Source organism: Maylandia zebra, linkage group LG11, assembly GCF_041146795.1.
Source record: "Maylandia zebra isolate NMK-2024a linkage group LG11, Mzebra_GT3a, whole genome shotgun sequence".
NCBI lineage: Eukaryota > Metazoa > Chordata > Actinopteri > Cichliformes > Cichlidae > Maylandia > Maylandia zebra.
In genome coordinates, this window is record NC_135177.1 from 7,400,705 (window position 1) to 7,424,160 (window position 23,456).

General features: G+C 41.4%; 1 protein-coding gene across 3 annotated transcripts in view; it reads right to left on the reverse strand.

Annotated features, from left to right (window-relative positions):
- vps13b (vacuolar protein sorting 13 homolog B) overlaps positions 1–23,456 on the reverse strand; it is a 299,476-nt gene that overhangs the window by 30,999 nt on the left and 245,021 nt on the right. For all 3 annotated transcript variants that reach the window (XM_004560029.5, XM_004560030.5, XM_004560031.5), the window contains 5 exons: positions 21,276–21,469; positions 19,495–19,676; positions 18,918–19,138; positions 18,703–18,834; positions 13,115–13,276 (listed from right to left, as the gene is read on the reverse strand). In XM_004560029.5, the coding sequence (XP_004560086.3) occupies positions 13,115–13,276; positions 18,703–18,834; positions 18,918–19,138; positions 19,495–19,676; positions 21,276–21,469 (891 nt within the window). The remainder of the gene's footprint in view (positions 1–13,114; positions 13,277–18,702; positions 18,835–18,917; positions 19,139–19,494; positions 19,677–21,275; positions 21,470–23,456) is intronic.

Below are 23,456 nucleotides of genomic sequence, written 5' to 3' on the forward strand. Positions count from 1 at the left end.
ATGTCATGGGACTATCAAGACAGATGGGGCGGGGGCAAGCAGCAGAGTGAGATTCGGGGTCAGTGATCCCCCAGAGGAGTAGCGACCAGACTGAAACACTGAAAATTCGAACATTTACACTTTGGGTAGTTGCTTCAACATGCTGAACATTTACTCAATGTGTTTAAAGAAAAACAAATTACTCCTGAGGTCAAAGGGCACGGGGGGACCTTGGTCAAGACCTTATGTGCTTCTCAGCACTGCAGTCTTTTCTTAGTGTTTGAAGACAGATTTCTTTACAATAACATTCTTAATCAAACCCTGAATTCACTCTCTACAAGATCTGTCATCCTCGCTGTCAGCTGCGTGGAAATGAGTTACATTTCTGAGATCTCCTACTTGGTGCACGTACTCAGAGGGGTCTTAACAGCCAGGTGGCAGAGGTTAAGTTTAAGCCTTAAGGTGGAGAACTATATTACCGAACCAAGCCTTTACTACATTACACACAATTTCATAATCAAGCCCAGCTAAGAATATTGTGATCAGAGGAAAATTGAGAAATGAACTGTAATGTGTTTGGCATTCTACTCCCATGACTTAATACTGATACCTTTTCACTTCAAAGCTCACCTCAGGTCCTACAGATTAGAACTCAGTATTTATATTATAATACTTTCATTAGAGTAGACTGGTAACAATAACGGCCCAAACCTTGCAAATCTTGTGATGGTGAAGCCACTGGAGACCTCTGCCGTGCGTCAGCACCATGTGTGAGGATGGATTTGCAATTTCAACACTTCTCTCTGCTTTACCTTCTCTGTCCCTTCCTCCCCCGGTCTCTGTGCACTCTATCATGCCTGTGGCTCAACTTGACCTTTAAAGAAGAAGTCATAATAACATTTCTCCTCAGACTTCAAACAGTTACTGCTGCTTTTGTTTTAATTCATCATGTCTCTGACTCAAGCAGTAGAAGAAAAAAAAAACAGCAGTGACACATATGAACTGGATGTGTAAGGACAACAAGAATGAAAAATAAGAAGTTGTTTTGCCTCTCTGTGACGTATTCAACTGTTGTGACACAGAAAACCCAGCCAGCCACATGTGACCGATTTATACACACGGATTAAGCCTCGCCTTACACCAACAGTGTTCAACTGAATAGAGACTCAGCATTTATGGGGAAAAAAAGATTTTATTTAAGGCAAAAAAATTTTTTTATTAATCACACTGTTCTTTAATTAGTCAACTTAGCTTAATAATTTGATTTACTTTATGTATCGTTTTATATAGAATTTTATTGGTACACATACTGTAGGGAGCAAGGTGCAAAATAAAAGCAAAAGACGACTGTAACACGTGGAGATGACCCTAAATAGAGAAAGAGCTCATCTTTTATACTTTTTTTTCATATGAGTTGTGGCAACCCTAGGCATGTTGACAAACCATAACAACTGCTTTATACTTTGAAGATCTCTGACCTCACGAAACAAAATGATGACATACACCCCAGGGCTCGAAATGAGAGAAAAGCCCAGTGATGCAAACTGACAAGACAAGGCCGGTATGCCAAGGTGAAATAAACTGACAACTGAGTAAAAGTTAAAGGGTCATTGTTAACCCCCCCCCCCCCCCGACATGTAACTGTCTCTTATATCTATGTCAACTCTACAAAATATCACACAAAAACCAGAGGTTGTGCTGTAGCCTGCAGTTAAATATGAATCTCATCTAGAAATAAATATTTTAACAAGAAACTCCAACACTCACTTTCAGCAGCTGGCCCGAAGCAGAAGATTTTTTTTTTGTCCAAAAACAACTGAAGACCCATTTATTATATTGTGATAATTCCCCAAGATGGGTATTGAGTGTGAAAGAAATGTGAAATTGAAATCTCACCCTCACTTCATTTCCCTTTAATCCTCAGGGGGAGAGTGTGATTATGGCTGATGATGGACACTGCTTCACTCCAGCACATTGGAAGGCTCCAACTATGCTAAAAGAGTGATCTTCATGGGAATAATTGAAAGTTTGTGGATGTTAACAAACTATTGCTATTTTCTGACAGCACTTTGATGTACTCTAAATATTCTGCCATGTGTCACTTATGGTGCGTAGATTTTAACCAAGGTAATGTCTTGTTTTTTTTTTTAGTTTCCAATAATAACTCTGGCTTCAAGTCACAACATAATCAAAATACAAGCAATTATCCAAATTCCTCAAATTTTATTTGACCTGATAGATAAATAAAACACTTTAAGTAAACATATTTTCTAGTCATTAAAATAATCAAACAATTACCTGTGTTGACTGTTTGGAAATTACTGTAAGTTAGTCATGTGTCTTTAGGTCTGACAGTACATCCCAGTTATATCAAAATGATGAGTGACATGTTTGTCCAAATATGCTAATATAACTTAGCAACTGATTATTCAGCTCGGCTCCATGGTGATGACTCATCTGACAGATATTAAAATAGGTTCAGTCACTCTTGCTTGAACTACATTAACTCTGTTTTTTACTCTGACATCTTCGATCATGCCGCTTAAATGTTTTTGTAACTGAGTTGTACTGGTCAAATATGGGTGTTCTGGATTTTTCCAAAATGACCACACTATTTGGTGATGTCTTACGATTTTTGGGAAGACTGAAACGGTCAGGCTTGGTGAAGCATTTTTGGGACATGACAATCTGACCATCTTCTGTTCGGTGTTTTCTTTTCTGCCTTTTTTGGAAACTTCAGTGACAGACTGGCTACTTGCTGTGTGGGATGTCACTGTTTCCCCATATATTAAAGCTGAAGTTTTATATGGTTTATAAATGATCACCTCACCACTGTTTACTTACTTTACCACATTCAAGAAAACAAAACAAAACAAAAACGAAGATAAAGCAATACATTCCATCCAAAAAATCCACAATGAGAAGTGCCAGTGCCTCTACACTGAACCGGACTTTCGGGTTAAATCTACACAGGATTCAACCAAAGTAAATATACAGTGAGGTCCAGTGATGTTCTACCAGGGCAAGCAAGGCAGGAGTGCTTGTCCGTTGAAAGTTAAAAACATTTAAAATCACCGTCATTGTCAAAGTCTACAATCTAGAGACACCTGGAGACACAGAGACTGATATGGGCTTGTATGACTTCCAGAGGTATAACGCTACTAGACGTCTGATAAAAGTGTCAGGATCAACTGTTAAGTGTACAGGGCCATATTCTGTGCTCAGATTCATCCAAATGCTGCAAAACTGATCAGACAGCTCTTCACAGTGCAAATGGATAATGACCCAAAACTGCAAAAAAGACTCAAAAGTTTCTAAAGGCAGGGAAATTGAGTATTTTTCAATGGCCAAGTCAGTCACTCAATCTCAGTCCAGTAGAGCAAGATTTTACGTACTGAAGAGCTAAAGACAAAGAGACCAACAAACAGGCAGGAACTGAAGGTTGCCTAACTGAAGGCCTATCCAAGCATCTCAAGGGTGGAAACATCCCACCATATCCATGGTTGACAGACTTCCGGCAGTCACAAACCACAGTATTAAATCCAATCCTTATTTTTAAAATGACCTCAGTTCATCTGTTCTATTCATTTACTGGGGGATGATATGTAAAATATCAGTAAATTTTTTAGACATTTGAATTAATTAATGAATTCAAGCTGAATTTGGTTTTATAGTGAACCAGATGAGTATGGTAACATTAGCAAATATCTTGCGTTGAAGTAAATTCCCTAATGCTAAGTCAGTGCAAGTTCCTTTTCTGTTTTAATGCCACAGATGGCCTGCATAAAAAAGGCTTCAAAAACTTTAAAACAACAGGTCTTCACAGGCACTGTGCACCCACTAAACTTAATAACGGTGCTTTGACATATGTTTTCAAAACAAAGAGTTTGGTGAAATTATGACTAATCTGCAAGTAACAGAGAGAGTGGACAGAAGGATGAAATTAAAAACCACACATAATATCACTGAGACCAAGTATGGTCTTAATACAAGATCAACACCATGTAAACGTTTTGAAATCACATCATCCACATTTTAGATTACCATGGAAACTAGATGCAGAAGCCAAACATATGACCAACACATTTAGTGGTGTTAACTTCTGAGAATTACCACCCCCAACTTGCTAAACTGTAAATTATACTCAATGAGTCAATCAAACCATCAGCCTCCCTAATGGGAACGATGTCATGTCTACTGCCCAGTTCATCGCTTAATCTTTTCCCAGGAGAAAATCATTACCAACAAACTTTCCTGTAAAAGACAGTAACAGATCTGTCAGTCACAGCCAAAGGACTGACTGTTAACTCCCTGGTAAACACAGACTCATTGCGTACTTCATATGGCAAACACTCAAGTGTCTGCTTTGATAATGTGGGTGTCAGGACCAACATAGGAATCAATGGCAAACACAAACGGTAAAACATACATAAAATCACTCTCTCTGAGAGAGATTTTTAGAGAGACATTCACATGAATGTGCACACAAAAACACCATATACCCTATGACCCATGCGCTACTCTAGACAGAATGACTCACTCTTGCCACTATAACCCCTATCTGTCTATTGTCCTCAACAGGAATGTGCTTGGGTGCACACAATACAAATTAAGTCTATGTCTGCAGCGGAGATGCAATTGGCATTCTTCGATGCTACACAGACAGGCTGACAAAGCTGCAGTGGTCAATGGTTGTCTCCCCATTAATGCCATTCCTTTATTTCATCTCTCTCAGACTATAATAGGAGATTTGAGACATGTGGAGCAGAGGTATCAACACCAGTAGCTTTGCACACAAGGTTCTATAAAAGGCCTGAGGAAGCTGCGGCATGTCTTAGATGGCTGATTAAAATCATGTGAATTCAATGTCATGTGACAAAAGTTTAAAAATAGCTTGACAAGTCTCTGTAGTGCCTATCTTATTTAATATAATACAGACAGAGATGAAAAAAGAGGGATGTGGAACAGAGGCCCATCTTGTCTGGGGAAATTACTTTGGGACCAGGGAGCTAGCTGGCCACCTAACAAATGAGAAACAGGTTTCTATCCAGACAACAAAACAAAAGAATACGTATTACTTTGCCCTTTAAAAAAAGAATATGTATTAAAAGAGAATTACGACAGCGAAAGACACAACAGCATCCATGCCAGGGCAGTGAGGGCTAACCCATGTAACATGAGGGAATTATGGTGGCTACACAGCTGTCTGTAATGCTTCTCTCCTCCTTGGCTCCCTCTTTCTGACAAAAGAAGCAAAGCAGCACAACATCAAAGCTCAGATTTGCAAGTCTAAGAAGCGGTTTGAGAGCTCGAAGAAGCTTCAGAGAAAAGACACTGTGTGGGTCCGTGGTTGACAGAAGGGACATTAAGAGATTTATGCTTGACTAACATACTTCAATAGTTTTCCCTTGGTTTTTTACTAAGGCATCTTAGACATGCAGGGCCTCAAGTCTCCAGGAGATGCAGACACGGCAAGTGCTTGAACCAAATGAAGAGAACTGACAAAAGGAGCTCTGTCTGAGAGGAGGATAAAAACCGCACAGCACTGGGATATGTAAGTCAACGTTTAAAAACCCATCAGCAGGACATAAACCTCAGTGTCTATATACACTCACTGGCCACCTTATTACTTAAAACTGCCCATTATGATAAACATCTTATCAGCCAATCATGTGACAGCAACTCAAAGCATTTAGTCATGTAAACATGGTGAGGCCAACCTGCTGGTCTACTGCGATTTTCCCACACAACCAATTCTTGGGTTTACAGAGAAGGATCCAAAAAGAGAAAACATCCAGTGAGCGACGGTTCTCTGGGTGAAAAGAGGCCTTTCCGAGTCTCAGGGTCTTGAGTGATGTGTGTGAGGCCACTTGGATAAAACAGCCACGCAACCCAGTGGTGCTCCTGTGGGACTAGCCATAAAGCACCAGGTGCTGTCCATGGTGCTGAACCCAGAGCAGCACCAGAGGGACCTTAATAATCACAGTCTTCACCTGCACCTCCCCTATGGTCTGCTTTAGTAGAGAATCAAGAAGAAGGCTGGTTCAGGAGCATTAAGCACAGAAAGAGGGGCTAACTGAAGTCAACCCTTTTAGGACAGCTAACCTGTCTGGAGTGATGTCCTCAGGATTGAAGAGCATATTAATTGGATGACGTCCTACCATAGAGGCCACATAAAACCAATACTGTTAGTCGTACAAGTGCATTCAACCAAGGAGCTGATCAAAATAACAAAACTTAGTTTTAGTGCCATTTTGCACAATTACTGCATCCAAAATGTTCCATTTCTCTAGTGAAAAAGAAAAACGAACTGGGACTTGAGTGAGGAGGTTTCATTTGGTGTTTTGAGTGTAATACTAATTACCTTTTTGTTTAAGAGAAGGATTTAACGCTTCTGTAATGCTTTAAACAGCATTTTAGTGTAGATCAAAGATCAAAAGGCTTTTGATACACTGTCAACATTTTTAATGGTTTATATTCTTTATCAGTGTTTAACTCCACTGTCTTGTATCCTTTCCACACCTTATAAAAACATCAGCTGTGGTGAGGAACCCTATTCTGTACCTGAAATCACAGCACAATGGCGGCTGGTATATTTGTTAAAACTGGGATCCCAAGTGAAAAAACTCTGTCATCAACATGTGGCCCAAGGTAATCGAAACATACCAATGCGTTTTTCATGTGATGATCAGTCAGTAACGGTTCTGCTGCACAGAAAAGGGTTGCACGCCATTGCTTAAGAGCCTTTGTTGTCATTTCAAGGCCCAGGATTTGATGTAGAGGATGATATAATTGATATAATTTGTAAACTGCTAACACATTGGAATGTTAAAAAAGATTTACAACAGAGATTCCAGCAGCACAGTGCTCATCAACATGGTAATTAAATTAATGTCTTAATATCAGAGGAAAAGCTTCCTTTGGGACAGACTACACAGGCAGTAGAATTATACAAATATACAGTCTATACACAAAGAGTGTCATGAGAGACATTAGTCTACATGAGTGGAATCATAATAAAAAACTCCAAGAGTGTCAGTAAGAATGCAAAAACAGACTCCCCTAAATCCTTGCTTGAATTTGGAAGGAAGAACAGGAATGACATATACAAAGACAAAAAGAAAACATGTGGTGAAGGAGAAGTCCGTCTTCACTGTATTTCTCATGAAAATCTTGACTTTGGCAGCCGTGGTGTAGAGCTGATGAATGTAGTACTTTTTTCAAGTTGAACGGAGACCAAAAGGTGGGTTGCAGAAAGCTGATAATGATTCCCCAGAATATATTCAAAGTAAGTGATTTCAAAAAATTACTGGCAACCACTGATTGCAGAAACATTTTTCTTTGTCTGTGCAATGTAACAGGGGCTGAGGTTGAGGTTCAACTTCTTGAGACATACCACTTTAATCACTAATCAAGTGTGCTCCCAACAAACAGTGCTGGGGATAAATGTTTCATCCCTCCAGTGACATTTCCTTAAAACAAACACTAACAAAAGCAAAACTTTCTCAATATAAAAAAGGCTTCTTGTCCTGCCTGAGAGTTTAAAAAGGAGCAAGAAGGGAAATGGGTTAGAGGAGATATGTATATGGGCCTACTGGATGCTGAGGCATAGAGCACTAATACGCACAGTAAACTGATATACCTTTGAGAATTATTAGACTTGTACACTGGAGGTCCAACTGTAGAAGAAACTGCTGGTGGGATGAAAAGGCAAAGGAAACTTGGAGGTAAAGTGTAAGATTTGTGGTCTGGAAGGAAATTTTTTAACCATTCAGGGAACATGAGATTACTAATCACCTTTGACCTTTAGGTGTAGTGATTAGTGTAGATGTAATTCCTTGTGGCATCTAGATACAAGTAAATCCCCAAAGAACTGTGTTAAGCTGCCTTAAAGGACGCAACAGTGAATTGCTGATGAAATGAGCAAAGTGTATATATGCATCATTATATTCACGAGTATGGATGCCATCCATACAGAGAAATTACAAGACGTTACAGCAATAGCGAGACAAAAAAACCCTTGCAATAAATAAACATACAAACTGGGAAAGTGCGTGAGTTTGGCTCGCATAGTGTCATGTTCAGTGTGGACCTGGCCAGGACTACCACAGAGTATGCACAAGCTGATCATCATGAAACCTGATAGTGTTAGTGAGCTGACATGGACGCACATGAATACATGTAAGAAACAGTATCTGTATATCCAAGCATACAAGTTAAAAGGATAACTTCCAGCCTGAAGAAGAAATGTTACAGCATGACACTGGTTTCAAACACACAAATGTTTAAAGCACCCTGGGGAGGAATTTCAAATCTACCATCACAAATAAAGGTGGACTAAAAAAGTATTATTGTTTTAGACAGAGGAATGTTTAGCAATGTGCTGCAACATCTCTTCTTGTGTAACTCAGTGTTACTAAATGGATAAACCTTTTCTCATAATTCAGTGTTCATCTCCAACTTTTTATTTTCTTCTCCTATTTATATTTTAAGGTAATGGCTACAAGCAAAAGTCAGTGTGAAAAGATTACCAAACACAGATCTAAGGATAGACAAAGAGTCAGGGTTGTCTTCAGGGATTAAGACGGAGAGCACTCCCTTTTCTTTTAGCTTCCTCACGCTCAGTCTGCAAGTGGGTGAACCTGAGCGGAGCTGAGATAACCCCTCAGGGTCAACTGCAGTTAAAGTGGCAATGTTGGATGAACAGCATGACTAAACCACTTCACTTGAGGGCAGTGTTTCTTAATCATTGAGTCTTGATAGATTCCAGCAAAACACCAGACACATTTTAAGGACGAGATTTGTTTCTTTTGAATGACGAGCAGCAAACAATGAACCCTTCTGAAAACTTAAAACACTTGTACAAAACTGCGACACATGAGCAACAGGGTTCACACACAGACAACTATTCATATATACATGTTCACACACAGCTTCCACTGATGTAACACTGCTCTCTCAATCTCCTCTGCCTCTCTTTCACACACACTCTCACCCAAAATACCACCCTGTCATGCCTGCTTCCAAAAACACGGCCAATCTCGCCGCAAACTAATAGTCCTGGGCTGCTATCTTCCGCACATTACCCCTGGGAACCGCACGCACGCACGGCCAACACAACACTGACACTTCCACACAAACACTAACACATGGAGCAACACCATACATCACAGACATACACAGACACACTAACACGCAAAGACATGCATTCAGAGACACTCTACTGTAGAAGCCTGCTCATGGAGTAAATCACAATTTATTCAAATAGGGAATATTCCTTGTAGGCACTTAAAAAGTCCTTCTCAAATCCAGGGGGCTTTTTACGCCCCTCTCCCTGCTAACCACACTAACCACAGGGATTTCCATCAGCCAGGCTGTATCCTGTAACGAGCAGCCAGATATTTCAACCATCCACACCACACGCCAGAGCCTTGAAAAACAGCAGGGTGGGGATGGTGAGTGTGTTTGTGCGAAATATAAACTGTACGTAATTAGAGAAAGATCGTGTAGTTGTATGCATGACCATCCTGAAGGTTTTTAACAGATGTATTAATTTAACCGTATGTGTTCCTTTATCCGTTTCTCTCTCTATTACATGACACGCAGAACATAATGGTACACTGCATATAAAAATTAGGGAAATTATGTGTTTATAAACATTTTCGCATTGGCCGGGAAATGCTGTGGTGTGAAGGCATGCTAAGCTTGAAAGGGAGAGACTATACTGAGAAGCCTGACAGACTCCAGGCCTTAGGAAACATTTTATTACAGTGTGTATGTATGTGTGAGTCTGAGTGTCCACACATGGGTATGAATTTGCTCAAGTGTTTGGCGAGAGCGGGCTCTAAGGACGTGACTGCCTCAATCGACCCTTTTAATAAGTCTCATGGTTATGAATGACAGGAGAGATGGGGTGGTAGAGAAAGTGGAAGGGAGAGAAACAGAGGAGCAGTGAGAGGGAGTCTGACCTGAGCTTAGGTTCATGTTTCACTACGAAAACACACTACTTTAGTGTTCTTCGGAGAAAAGCGAGATACTCGAAGGTATGACAACACCGTATGAAGTGTACATTGGTTAGATGGCTCAAGATTACACACATTAAACACCTCTCGTTCGTACAGGAACAATATAAAGGAGATTGCGGCACTTTAAATATGCCTCGCTGTCTGAGTTCAAGCTGAAACAACAGCCTGTCTAATCATATAAATGGCCTTATTCCATCTCTGACTCTTTCTATATGTATGAACTGGAGACAGGAAGGGAAGACTTCAGGTGCAGCAATGCACTCATGATAAATAGGGTTGCTTGTGCATCATCAACAGACAGAAAAGCGAAAGAGAAATGGGAAAGGTGGGAGGAACAGAACAGATAGTGAGCAGACATGTTTCTGGCGGTGCTGCCATTGTAGAGGAGTGTTGAGAGCATGGCTCATCTTTTGCCCCTGCTTCCATTTTTCCATGTCCTCTTGTTTTTCTCAAGTAGTGCTGTGCAATATCCCCTCTGACAACTCTGTGCTACTCTCTTTTTGAATTTTTCATATTTCCCAGGTGATCACTTCCACAATCTTTTTCTCTACCCATCCTCCTCTATTCAAGAAGACGTCATGTCTCGTGTGTTCTCAGGGGAGCTCGAGAGAGGAACAGGCATAGATTACTTTACAAAAGCATATTAGAAGCTGTGGCTTATGAGTGTGTGACTGCCTGGGGGACAATTCAACTGGGACACACACATCATACCAAAACCATGAGGACAGGTCAATGGCCTTGCTCACCGACATTCCCCTGGCCTCCCAGGAAACACAATACTGCATGTACAGATACATAAAAACTGGGATAGTAGTTTGAGGGTTGATACACTGGATTGTAAAACTAAGTAAGGGCGCAATGATATTGTTAGGAGACTGGACAGAGTTAAATTAGACAGAAAGATGTGACCATGGATAATGTCAGCAAACTGAGTGGAACACAAAAGCAACTGTATGGACCAAATAGAAAGGAAGTGGAACAGCCACAAAACTGAAAAGTGCCAAGCCTTCATGAGTAGTTCCCTTCCAGAATCAACCATATCGACAACACCTACTGGGATGAGATGGAAACTAAAAGGACAAAGTTGCCTTCTAGCCAGACACAGGACAGACAGGGAGTCAGCACCAGGACCAACGAGCTTAGCCAGTATGGATGTGAACATCAGAACAGATGACTAACTTCAGGAGAAAAGGAAAGGGACAAGTACTAGTTGTGCATTTGGGATGAGAACGGCACAATGTCTAAGTGAGACCTACAAACAGTGTAGGAGCCAGAGACTGTGCAGGTATACTGATCTCATATAGGAATAAAGAGAAACCAGGACTGAGCCAGCAACAAGGGAATGATTGCTAACCTATGGCTCAGGGTGTGAGGCCTGGAATGGATTTTGGGTTGTGTTTGGTGGGTCCTTCCAGAGCATGGAAAGAAGAGACACAGAACTATGCATAGCATTAAAGTATAACCAGTATGAGTGAGGTAATTGTACCGTGGCTCCCAAGCTGCAAAGTGCTAATGGATATAATTTGAAAAGTTACAGCAACAGAACATGGTGATGACAGCGCATGAAAAAGTGGAGTGGAACTGATGTATAGCGTGGTTATTTAACGTTAAATCAAAGTGATACGCCGTGCCTCAATGCTGAGCAGGGTTAGAGTATTTGTCAGCGTGGGGGAGGGTTAGGGGATGAATGAGAGAGGATTTGGTGGTAGGATGTTATAGCTAAACAATTTCCACATTGTATATGTATAACAGTAAAACTGGACACAGTTAAATGGGATACGCAGACAAGAGGACAGAAGATCTTGAGTTGAAGTCACGAGCAGACTGACAGATAGAGGAAAACTAGAAGATGATGGTTTGTGATGGTCAGAGTCGTTTTAGATGCTCCACGGCATCGTGGGACTTAAGCAAAACAGCAAAACCACTTACATCTCAGCCTGGAAACTGATTTGTAATAGTGAAATAAAACCCACTTCCAAGTAACCATTAAAGAAATACAACCCTTTTCCTTATCAGTGTCACTATTATTATAACCCCAAAATGTAATTAGGAGTGTTTGCTACAATTTGCTGAGGCGGACACATTGGCAAGCTTTTAATCGTCAAGCTCAAAGTTAGCTGAGTGTTTTTGGCAAAGCTGCACTATTTCTTATTTATCTAGTTTCACAAATCATGTTCATCTTGAGAACACATATTTCATATACCACAAACACATGATGGAATAACACATGACAGAACTATCTTGGAATCGCATTCTTCATCTATGATGACATTTGGCCCATTCGGACAATTTTTCATCCAAAATATCCTTGAAAATACCGAGGTCATTTTGACTCACTGCAGGAATTAAATGTGGTGTTCACTGTGCTGATATGCCAGATTGCCACTCACGCACTGCGTGTGTGTGCGTGCGTCTGTAAGCAAGAGTGAGGTAAGAGCACAGATTAACCATGGTCGATGATTAATACAACTTGACTTACTGACTTACTGCGAGCAATTATGGCCATGTCTTTTCTCAAGCTTGACTTTCTCACACTCGCTGTGGAACGCATGGGGGTCCTGAAACATGTGTGCACCAAACACACACATATGCCACAGATCGCCAGCCCACCCTCCACTCAACCTCAAAACCACAAAGGGTTAAATATAATCAATCTTCTTTAACAATGCTGTCAGGGCACTGTCTGAGAACACTGACAGAAACACACAGATACCCGCTGCACAATGATGTGTCTGGTGTGTGTGTATACACACCTCTTACAACTTTTGCACAGAAATTGTGTGTGAGCCATTCTTTTTACACATATGTACTGTACGTATATATGCAGTATGTGTGTATTCAGGTGTCCATTTATATAAGGTTCAGAGTGTGTGTGCTCACTGTTTCCATAATTCTGCACAATGTTAACGCTCTGCGTTCCAAAGTAAATATCTTAATCATGTGTTCCTGTCTTTTATGACGACCGCTGATGTCCAAAAGATTTGTGTGCAGGAGCATGCATGTGTGCATGGCTCTATTCAAAATCAACCAAAACAAGTCTGTCGGTCATCAGACATTTCATTAAGTATGGGCTATGTATGCTTGCTCGGGTGTGCGTGTGCGCATGTTACCTGAGGGGATTTGTGGGATCTCCAGCTGTACTGGTGGCTATGGAGGCTGGCCAGGAGCACGTTCTCATCAGTGTCCACCTGACCAAAGCGCAGTGTCTCATGCGTATCATTACAAATAACATAGTGGCTGTAGAGCAGCTCCTCAGCCTCTGCGTTTCCATTCTGGCAGAAAAAAAGAGAGAGATGAGCGGATGAGGTGGGAAGACAAAGAAGAAAGGAGAAGGAAGAGGAAGGACATTTAAAAAAATGCATTTATTTTGGAAGTTTGCATTTGTTGTGGGTGTCAAAACACATATACATGTGTCAACAATGCATGCATTTATAGACTTAACAATGAAGAAGGAAATTAGTGATATTATCAGAGGAGACAACAACATTTTAAATGGGGAGTGGTTCATCATAGCCTGACAGGTATTCCAGCTGGACCAATCTGACCTCTGACCTCTCCAGGAGGCCCGTCACTTTATCAATCCCTTAAATTTTTAAAAATCCTTTTTTGAACAGCTAAATGCTGCCAGTTTGCACCTCCTGGAAACTAAGTGGGCTGCTGTGTAGGCATTCCTGTTAGTAAGTATCATCCCTATACTGTGTGTGTGTTGGAGGAAACAATATGATGGAGTCTGGCCCACCTACAACACTGAACCGCACAGAAATTCTTGCGAGTCATACAGGGATGCTGTCCACTCATACGTCACCTTGCATGCAAGAAGGGAGAGCTCACTGTCTGCTATTGAAAACAATGGTTTAACCAAGAGAGAGAGAGAGAGTGGGGTGTTTCTCCTGCATTCAGGAATTCAAGCACATTCAAAACAGCACAAACTATGGCTCTGAGCTGGATAGGGAACGCTTGGGTGCAAGGGTAAGCTTTACTTGAGTTCTTTCCAAAGGCTCTTAGGGCTCTGATGGGATCTCTTCTGCACACTCCTCCTTGATTCTTGACGCACATGAATGTAGTTCAGACAACTTCTCAATAACTCCTCAAGTACCCCAACAAAGAGGGACCTCAGCCTGCTGTATACTTTTAAATGGCTTGGGGGTGGGTGGGGGGGAGAGTGATGGTTGATGGTTAAAAGAGGCTGGCAGTAAAATCTCAGAGTTTCACTGCCAAGCACGTTCAGGGTCCTGGGGTTGTTGATGCTATTGAAAACGGATGGGAAAGTTTACACCATTAAAAGAACACTTGATAATAGATGTGTGTGTGAGAGAGGTAGAGAGAGCAAAATATAGATGGGACAGCTGCAGCAGTGGCTTTAAATCCATTTCCAGTTTTATAGTGGAACACTATCTGTGCTCCCTTTCCAATGTGACACTGCGATTTACAAACTTCCTGCTGCCATCTTAAGATGCCATTGCTAAGCCCGCTCTTTGAAGGTATCGTCTTTCTCCTCTGATTCACAAGGCAACGCGATACAGACATCAGAAAAGCTTCCTCCGGTAATCATATTCACTCGCTGACTGTCTCCGAGTTAAACGGACAAATATAAAGACAAAGATATTTAAACAGTCAACACGTATATCTTGTTAAAAAGCACAAGATGACAGCTTTTTCAAACATCGTCGACAGTATCAAAGGATCCAGTTTCCATAATCCACCCAGATACAATGACCTAGCTTTCGCAGAGCCTAACCCGGATCTGCACTGCACAATGGCTTACATATAAATAACAAGGTAACAATAAAATGTCTGGAAAACAGATTGTAAATAACGACACCCATTTAAAAGAAACACTCATGAAACAAGACACCTTTGAGGTGATAATGAAACCTGTAAAATGAACATAATGAAACACTTATCAGTTCTAAAATCACCAATATATTTCTGTACACATGACCAGAGCCTAAGAACCAGTAACATGATCTCTGAATCGTTTTCTTTCCGGCTACAAAGACAAGAAGAGAATCGTTCAAATATGGGAAGAACCCCCCCCCCAAAAAAATGAACAGGGGGAAAATTCCTGTTGTTGTCTCAATTCCACATGTAACAGTCTGTGAATGTTCTGTGAGAAAGCAGAGTGTGTAAATACTACTGGGCTTTTGTGTGGCTTTCCACCAAAGCCACTTCCCTGGGGTTAGGGTCTGAGGGTTAGGGGAGAGCAAAGTCTCATGGTGGAGCTGGGGGCTGAGAATTGAAAATAGAGGGCCATGGGGCCTGAGGTTAGAGTGGTGGGGTGCTGAGGTTTGGGGCACATGGGACTACTGAGTGCAAAGACAAGAGGCAGAAATATGAAGAAAGATAATAAAAAAAATCATGTTTTCCTCATCTTTGGTTCCAAGCAACCAAAAGACTCCAGTACACCTCAGTCTCTTATCTCTTTTATATTAAGACAAAACTCAGTGAAGGCTCAACGGATGTTAGAGCCAACAGCAGCTCGGTTGGGGGTGGGGGGGCGAAAGTAAGCCTGCTTACTTGGGGACATGCAGTATTTTGCAACAGCCATAACATACATTCATGTTGATATTAATGAGACGCTATTTGGCCTGTGGACTTGCGATTGCCAGAAATCCTTTGTGATGTTATTATGGAAACAAGAGCACTTCATTTACCATGACTACAACTGTGTATTATTACCGACTATTGCTAAATGAGTGAAAATCACAAACATATACTACACTCGAGTGCTATGCATCTGGAAGTACTCCAGCTGTTCTGGTTGCGGTGGTCTCCTATGACCACGTCTGGGTTATGAGGTTTCAATTGTAGCTGAAGAATCTTCTCTATGTTTCGATGCTAACCCTGCAGGCCACATCACAACAGGCCTGTCTGCCAGCCTTGACACAAGGAAACATGAAAATCACTGAAACAATTACACACATTAGGATACCTCCTTCTGCTGTAGAAGGTCAGACACTCTTAATATTTCTGACTCTTCCTGATTACACTTTAGCTTGGCTCACGTTTTTCCATACATGGACAATATGGGCAAAGAGAATTTCTATCAAATCAAATCTTATGTTATCTTAAAGAATCTTTCCCTACAGTGCAGGATTTCACCAGTCAGAGGGTTAATTGCACCCATAAGTGGTTCTGTCATCAAATACAAGACTTTCTTTCACTGGAAACCCCAAAAATGGAAACAATGCTCCATTATCAAGGAAGTTTTCAAATCTACTGAAGTGGACAAGAACTTTTTTTTTCAAGAATCTGCCTTTCAAACTTGACCTCTGTTTACCCCCTTACTCCAGAACTACTGTAGCCACATGCAGCACATTTGCCTTATAATTACAGTGTTTTTCTCTTGTGTTCAGCAAAGTGGTGAAGGCTAGAGGTAGTTAAAAGGTTCTGTAGAAGTTACAAGGCTGCTGCTGTGTAGACCAATAAAGACAGCACAGCAAACTTAATCATTTAAGAATGAACGTGTAGATGCAGAGTTCAGTATTTGTATTTGACAAAGTCAATCTTTAAAGCCAACATTTATGTGAGTATGCATTGTAAAGCTCGGTTTGGGGGTTTAAGTCGCTGAGCCAAGATAGCATTCACACAGTCAGTATCAAATGAGGTGCGCCTGAGATCATAAGACCAACTAATAACCCAAGTAATCACGCTTGGCATGTTGGGTAAAGCCCAGCACGGATACCAACATGTCTGTAACACTCCAGTAAAGCTGCAATATGACCTTTCATTCTAATAAGACTAATGCTCTCAAGTCTTATTTATGACTAAAATACTCAGCAGAAATAGGGAACATTAACTAGCTTGTGTTAAATGATGCGATCATGAAGCCATGGGTCAAATATGACCAATAACCTAACACAGTCGGTTAAGCGCTTTCGATGAGTCAGTGATGCCCCTGAGTGAAAACAAAGGTATTAAAGCTGCTACACAGAACAATCATTTAATATTATGTTTCCTATATAGCATGCCTAATTTTATTTTATGCAGGTAAAAAAACCCACAGCTGTTCCTAGGAAAACAAGAACTATTATTTCTTTCACCTGGCAGTGAGTTTTTGCATGCATGTAAAACTATGAGAGTGCCTCATGTCTCCAGAGACCAGTATATGAGTCAGCACAGCGAAGCTGAGCAGAGCAATGATAGAACATACAAAGCCAGGGAAACCAGCATGTGTGTGTGTGTGGGTTTGTGTGCGTGTGGAATAGACAAGTGGGTGGAGGACTAGGGCCAGATGAAGTCTTGGCAGGTGTCACCACTCAAGTTTTACCATGTTTTAATGGGCATCACTTCACACACAAATATCCTGGCTACCAGAGGCAGTGCTGAGAGCTGGGAACTGAGAGATGACGAGGACCATAGAAGCACTAGAAGCCCAAGAACAGACACACTTAGTCAGAGTTTACAGCAAACAGAAAGGCAGTTCCATCCTGCAAATTTTATTACCACTGGCATCCAACCAAAACCATTCTCATGAAATCTACTTCGTTATTAGTTTGTTTAGCTGATACTCCATCTGGGACAAAGGCATAGTTTCTAAATGTACATGCATTTTCTAGAATTTCCTCTACAGACTGACTAGTCCCTGGCTCTAAATCAAATAACCCTAGGCTAATGTTAGAATTAAACATCAGGGGAAATCCCTTGTTAATGTAAATGTCTGAATGCACCAAACTGCTTAAATACACAAGTGAAAAAATCATCCTCCAACATGTTCTAACCAAAGCCATCGTATCACTAAATGTTACATCCTGGTAGGCTGTGGGAGTGTGTGGGCGTGGTGTTGTCTTCTCCCTCTCCTCCTCCTTCGTTCTGGCCCCTCCCTCTGCCCCTGCCTTCTCCTTTAGGTCACACCTGCTGCTCATCTGCTCTCGTTACAACCAATTACCCTCAGGGGTGATATAAGCTGGAGAAGAGCAGTGTGGAGGAGAAGGGAGAGGTTTCTGGTGGATTTCCTCTGTGCTGGTCAGAGTGTGCTACTGGCTTAGGTGTGGGACAGCCTGCTGCGTGTGGCCAGCCGTCTGGTGTGTGGCTCTTTGTGAGTAGTGTTTAACTGAGCAGTGATTGCCCATGAGTGACGGCGGCCTTCATTAGTTTGTGTGGCCTGCCTGGATATTGTTTGCTAGCAGCGTTGCTGTCTCTTTCTGTTGAAGCCTTATTGTTGCTTTCTTTGTTGAAGTGGTCATTACCACTTTGGGTTGACCTCCCTGATTTCTCATTAAAGCAGCGGTGCTGTCTCCTTTTGTTCTTGCCATTTGTATGATTATTGAGGTGTTTGCCTACAATAAAGATCTATTTTATGTTAAATACCTCTGCCTGGCGTTCTTTTCATTCCACCTGGATCTAACTGTTACTGTCCCCCACCCTCATCGCCTAGACTTTTAAGTGGGGACGTAACACTAATCCTTTGGTCGCAGCCACTTCCTCTTGCAGTGGTGAAATTTTGGCTATAAAAAGAAAATGTAACTTCTTTTGCTTTCAACATTAGCTTTAAGTACATTAGACGAGACACTGAATGATAACTTCTGCTTTAAGAACCCTCAGAATTACACAATATTTTTAATCACCAAAAGCAATATCAATAATCTATAATCGACAATTTAGCTGACTTTTTAATTGATTCTTATTTTATTCTTTGGAATATGTCTGTTATGCAGCTGAAATATCTGGTGTAGTATATGAGGAGTGTTGCAGTTACCTGTTGCCAGCTTTGCAGGGCAGTGTCTACAGTGTGGATGGCATACTGGCTGACATTAAGTGCCACTGGATCCACAAACACATTCACATCAAAAGAGGTGTTTTGGGGGCAACAGGTTGCTGTAGCCTGGGCCTGAAATACAAATGAATATCAACGTTTGGGGAAAAAAAAACTTTTGTAAAGACGGAAGAACTATGTAAAAAGCTGAGCTCAACCTGTAATAGACACGGCTGTAGAAGCTGAAGGTGTGTTAAGTTTCGGTACTCCAACAGCTTGCAATCTAGCTGAGAGGAAAAACTGAACTCCTGACAATGACGTGGTCCGTAGCTCCACTGTCGCAAGAAGACTCGTGGCTGCCGAGCACCTATCCCCATGAACTCTTGCTCTTGAGGTAACTTCCGGTCTGGCAGGAAGGGATGAAGCTGTCGAGATGGAGCTGGAGGAATGAGAAACATAATTTTTTTTACTTAATATACTGAAACAAGTAACAAAGATTAAACATAAAATGGATTAATATAAATCAAATCCACATGTGAACAGATGTGAGTTTTAAACAAGAGGTCAATTAATTCCATTAAGCAAAAGGACACTTAAGCTGTCAATCAAACAGAGGGCTGCTAACAGATGATATCTGAGTGTACTTTACTGCTACCATGAGAGATCAAACACAGAACAAGAAAAGGTAGAGTTTTTTGGAAGTCAACTTCTCGAACACCTAGGTAATCCCTCTTACTAAACCCAATATACTTCAGACTTGGAAGAGATTTTGTTTTGATATATTACAAATCTTACCTGTACCCAGCTGTTCTAGGTGATGACAGAGGTGAACTTCCAGGTGTGCTAGTTGCAGGCACACACCCAGGGACGGGACGAACCAGGGTGCAAAACACGAGTCCACTCGGGTACAGGCTGCCAGTGCAATCGGAGAGACCAGCTGATCGCAGGGTAACTGGGACCCACACTCACTATCCGAACTGGAAGGGAAATGTTGATAGAGAAAGCCGACAATATTTACAAACGATCATTAAAGAGATTGCAATAAATGAGGAAAATTTTAAACTGACAGCGCCCTGTGAATATAAAATGATTCCATACGGAAATAATATCGAGAAAAATATCCTAATATATGACTGGGATTCAGTACTTGACAGTTTTAAAGAAAACAGTAAATGATTTTCTATCAAACTTTGTTTTTTTAAATAACAAAAGCAATGGCCCAGCTGTGAAATAATGGTCACAAAAAAAAAAAGGAAAATCAATGGACTTATTAAAATAATCTGATTCTTATTAAGAGTGGAATGCTTTTGTGTTTGTGTACAAATTGTGTGACATCCATCTCAGGAAGCACACTGAGACCAGCCATACAGTTACTGAGAATTCAAAAAAAAGAAATGAAATAAGGTGAAATGTGAAAGATCTTCCTCGCTGTTAGGAACATTATTACACATGCAGTTTCCAGGAGAAGCCCTCCGTGGACATTAATTGCATGTCATGGTTGATGATGTTGAATGGAAGGTAATTGAAGTGAATGACCATTTGCTCTGTAATTTGCTGCTACCATGATCCACCATAAAAACTCCAGCAGGAAACGCTCAAGACCTGAAAAATGCTGGTGCAAGCAGAGCACTCCTTAAAAAGATAAGCATCATATGTTGACAATTTTCATTACTTCCAGTTGGCAGGGCAGCCAAGTTATTTTTCTGGTGGAAACTAAAGTAAGGCAGATGAAACGAGGGAGTAAGGAAAGGGGGATCAATTTTGATCAAAAAAGACAAATAATTTAAACATAAAGGAAATGTAGTGTTCGGAATATGATTGTAATGAAATACAGATGTATATTTTGCTTTACACAGTATCTGGTCCTGAAGATTTTTTCTGTTGCTTTTCTTACATGTTTTCTTATTCCTTGCTCTCTGTTTTGCTCGAGCTCTCTAAGCCACACAGAATGTGGGCTCGGCAACGCTCTTCCGCTAAAAGTTCCCTAAATCCCAGATGGAAGTAAATAAGGGGAGAGAAAAAGAAAAAAAGATTAAAAGAAGGAAGGAAAGAAAAAAGAACAAAAAGAAAAATCGATGAAGGTCGGAAGATGTAACAGTAATGAAAAGAGGAAGCAGTGGCAGGGAGTAAAAGCACGCTCTTTGGGGTGCTATAGTATCTTGCAAGCCTCGTCCAACTCATCCCATCCTAGCTCAACCCTGCCCAGCCCAGGCCAGGCCAGGCCTAAGAACTTATGAGCCAAAGGGGGCCTGACTACTCTCGCTTCCCGTGAGCTTCCCCTCGATTAGATACACTCAAGGTAAGCAGGAAGGAATCCGGATGGGCCCTGACAGGCACTTGGTGTGCTGGGAAATCTCATTAGGCCGATCTGAACGCCTTCCAAGCCCGCTCCCTGCTCCTGCACACCAGATGTGGGGCGAGGGATACATTCTACTTCTTTGTGCTCAGCAGCCTGGGTGCACTCTCCTTCTGTTTTTTCTCAAACAGGACGGCACACGGTCTGTAGGTTCACACACATACCAGTGTGTAGACATAAACACGCTCTCATATGGACAGTTAAAGCAAAATTTCCTCACCTCTGTTCATCTCCATCTCCATTATGATTGAGTACTATCCTCCACAGGTCTGAGGCCACCAGCTCCTTCTGCTGGTTGGTGAGGCTGAGGCTGGGCAACTGCAGCTGGCAGGCACAGCTCTCTGATAGGCTGAACTCCCGATATGGAACAAAGGTTTGCTGGAGCTCATCCCAGTACTCTAGACTGCATGGTACCTGAAAGCAAAGTAAGTAAAAAATATAGTAAATATATGTAATTATATATATATATATATATGTGTGTGTGTGTGTGTGTGTGTGTGTGTGTGTGTGTGTGTGTGTGTGTGTGTGTGTGTGTGTGTGTGTATCGTAGCGCTTGTAGAAATTGAGATTTCTGGAACTTTCTGGACTCTTTAATCATTCTTTGCTTCCTGTTGCCCCCATACAGCCAGCCTGCATGTACTACTCACAAATTAAAACTATCGCAGGTAGTTCAGAGCTTTGACAAAACTGTGAGGAAACACATTTCACAATGACATCATGAGGACCTATATAACCAACAAGGCTTTTTCGAAACCCTCTGGGTTTCCTTATAGCATTACAGTTATACTAAGCAATTTTCTGTTAAAAATACTAACTTAATTTCTTATTGTGGCTATTGAATTTGGGCACACAATCAAGTGAGACCTTGTTATATATACTTTTTTCCATTGCAGATGAATGGGTGTTTATTTATACAGTGCCAGATCACAATAACAGTCGCCTCAAGGTGCTTTATATTGTAAGGTAGACCCTTCAATAATACATACAGAAAAAAACAGTCATATGACCCCCTATGAGCAAGCACTTTGGTGACAGTGGGAAGGGAAAAACTCCCTTTCAACAGGAAGAAACTTCTGGCAGAACCAGGCTCAGGGAGGGGCGGGGCCATCTGCCAGGACCAGTTGGGGTGAGAGAAGGAAGACGGGACAAAAGACATGCTGTGGACGAGACCCAGAGATTATGACTGAGGGTTAACAGTTTAATCTCTTGGTATTTGTTAAGCATTACACAGTTGGCTCCTAAATCCCTACACACACTAGCTGTTTTTCATACTTTTGGGAAAGTTTAGTCTGCTATTATGGAACAGAACAGTTGGAATTTAGGATAAAACATCCTTGATTTAGTTATGTACTATAATAGAGTATGGAATGAACTATAGGTGAATGAAATGTACATTGCTGGGTTAAGCGGTCCCAATAGATACAGCCACGCCCAGACTTAAACTAATTAATCATTTGCTGTGAGATAACAGGTAACATTTCTGTTCTGTGGATCCCCTAGCTGCGCATTAAGCTACGGTAGTCTGCTAATCATTAACCATTGATTCTTTACTGACCCTTAAAAGACATGGGGAATCCCCATCTCAGAGAACAAATGAGCAAGTGATTTTTTTTTATGGCATGTGCATTTCAACCTTGAATTTTACTCACTTCAGACACAACCGATCTTTAATCTCTCGTCTAGTTGGAAAAAATGACAGCGCTTTGACCACAGACCACCAACACAGCAAGCTGACAACTCATCTCCATAACAACATTTCATGACCACAGCATAACTAAACACCCAGCAACAGCATGCTGCAAGACGGCCATTAGCATTGAAGTCCTGGAGCCGTTTCTCACACTGAATAACAATCAGTTTTTGAGTGTTTTCACATTGAGTATCATTGATGTGATGACTGGTAGGGCTCCATTCATTCCTCTCACACTGTACCAAAATTAACATAAAGGTGTCTGGTACCCTCAGCGAAACCAAGCACCTGCAGATATTGGCTACTGATGGATCAGTAGTGGCAGCGCACTGAACGTGAACACAACTGAGGAATGCGTGTGTATGCTTTGGGTGCATTAGTACTGTCGGTGTGCATATGTCACATAAGACAGTCCACTTGTTTACCGGAGGCATGAAACTCCTGAGACAATTACCAAACTCCTGGAACTGTCAGCAAGTTTGTGTGTGTCAGAAACCTTGTGCTCACAAAATGTGTGCATGCATCCATATATTCATGTGCAGGGCTGTACTGTTACAGAGGAATGGATGAGGTAACTGTAGCTTACATCATATAATCAATGTCACACAGGTTTTCCTGGAATCAACTTCTCATAATTGCACCTGACAGAGTTGTGCACCCGCAACCCCCAACGCTGAGCCACTGGAGCGGAAACTCGCTGAATCTCCACTG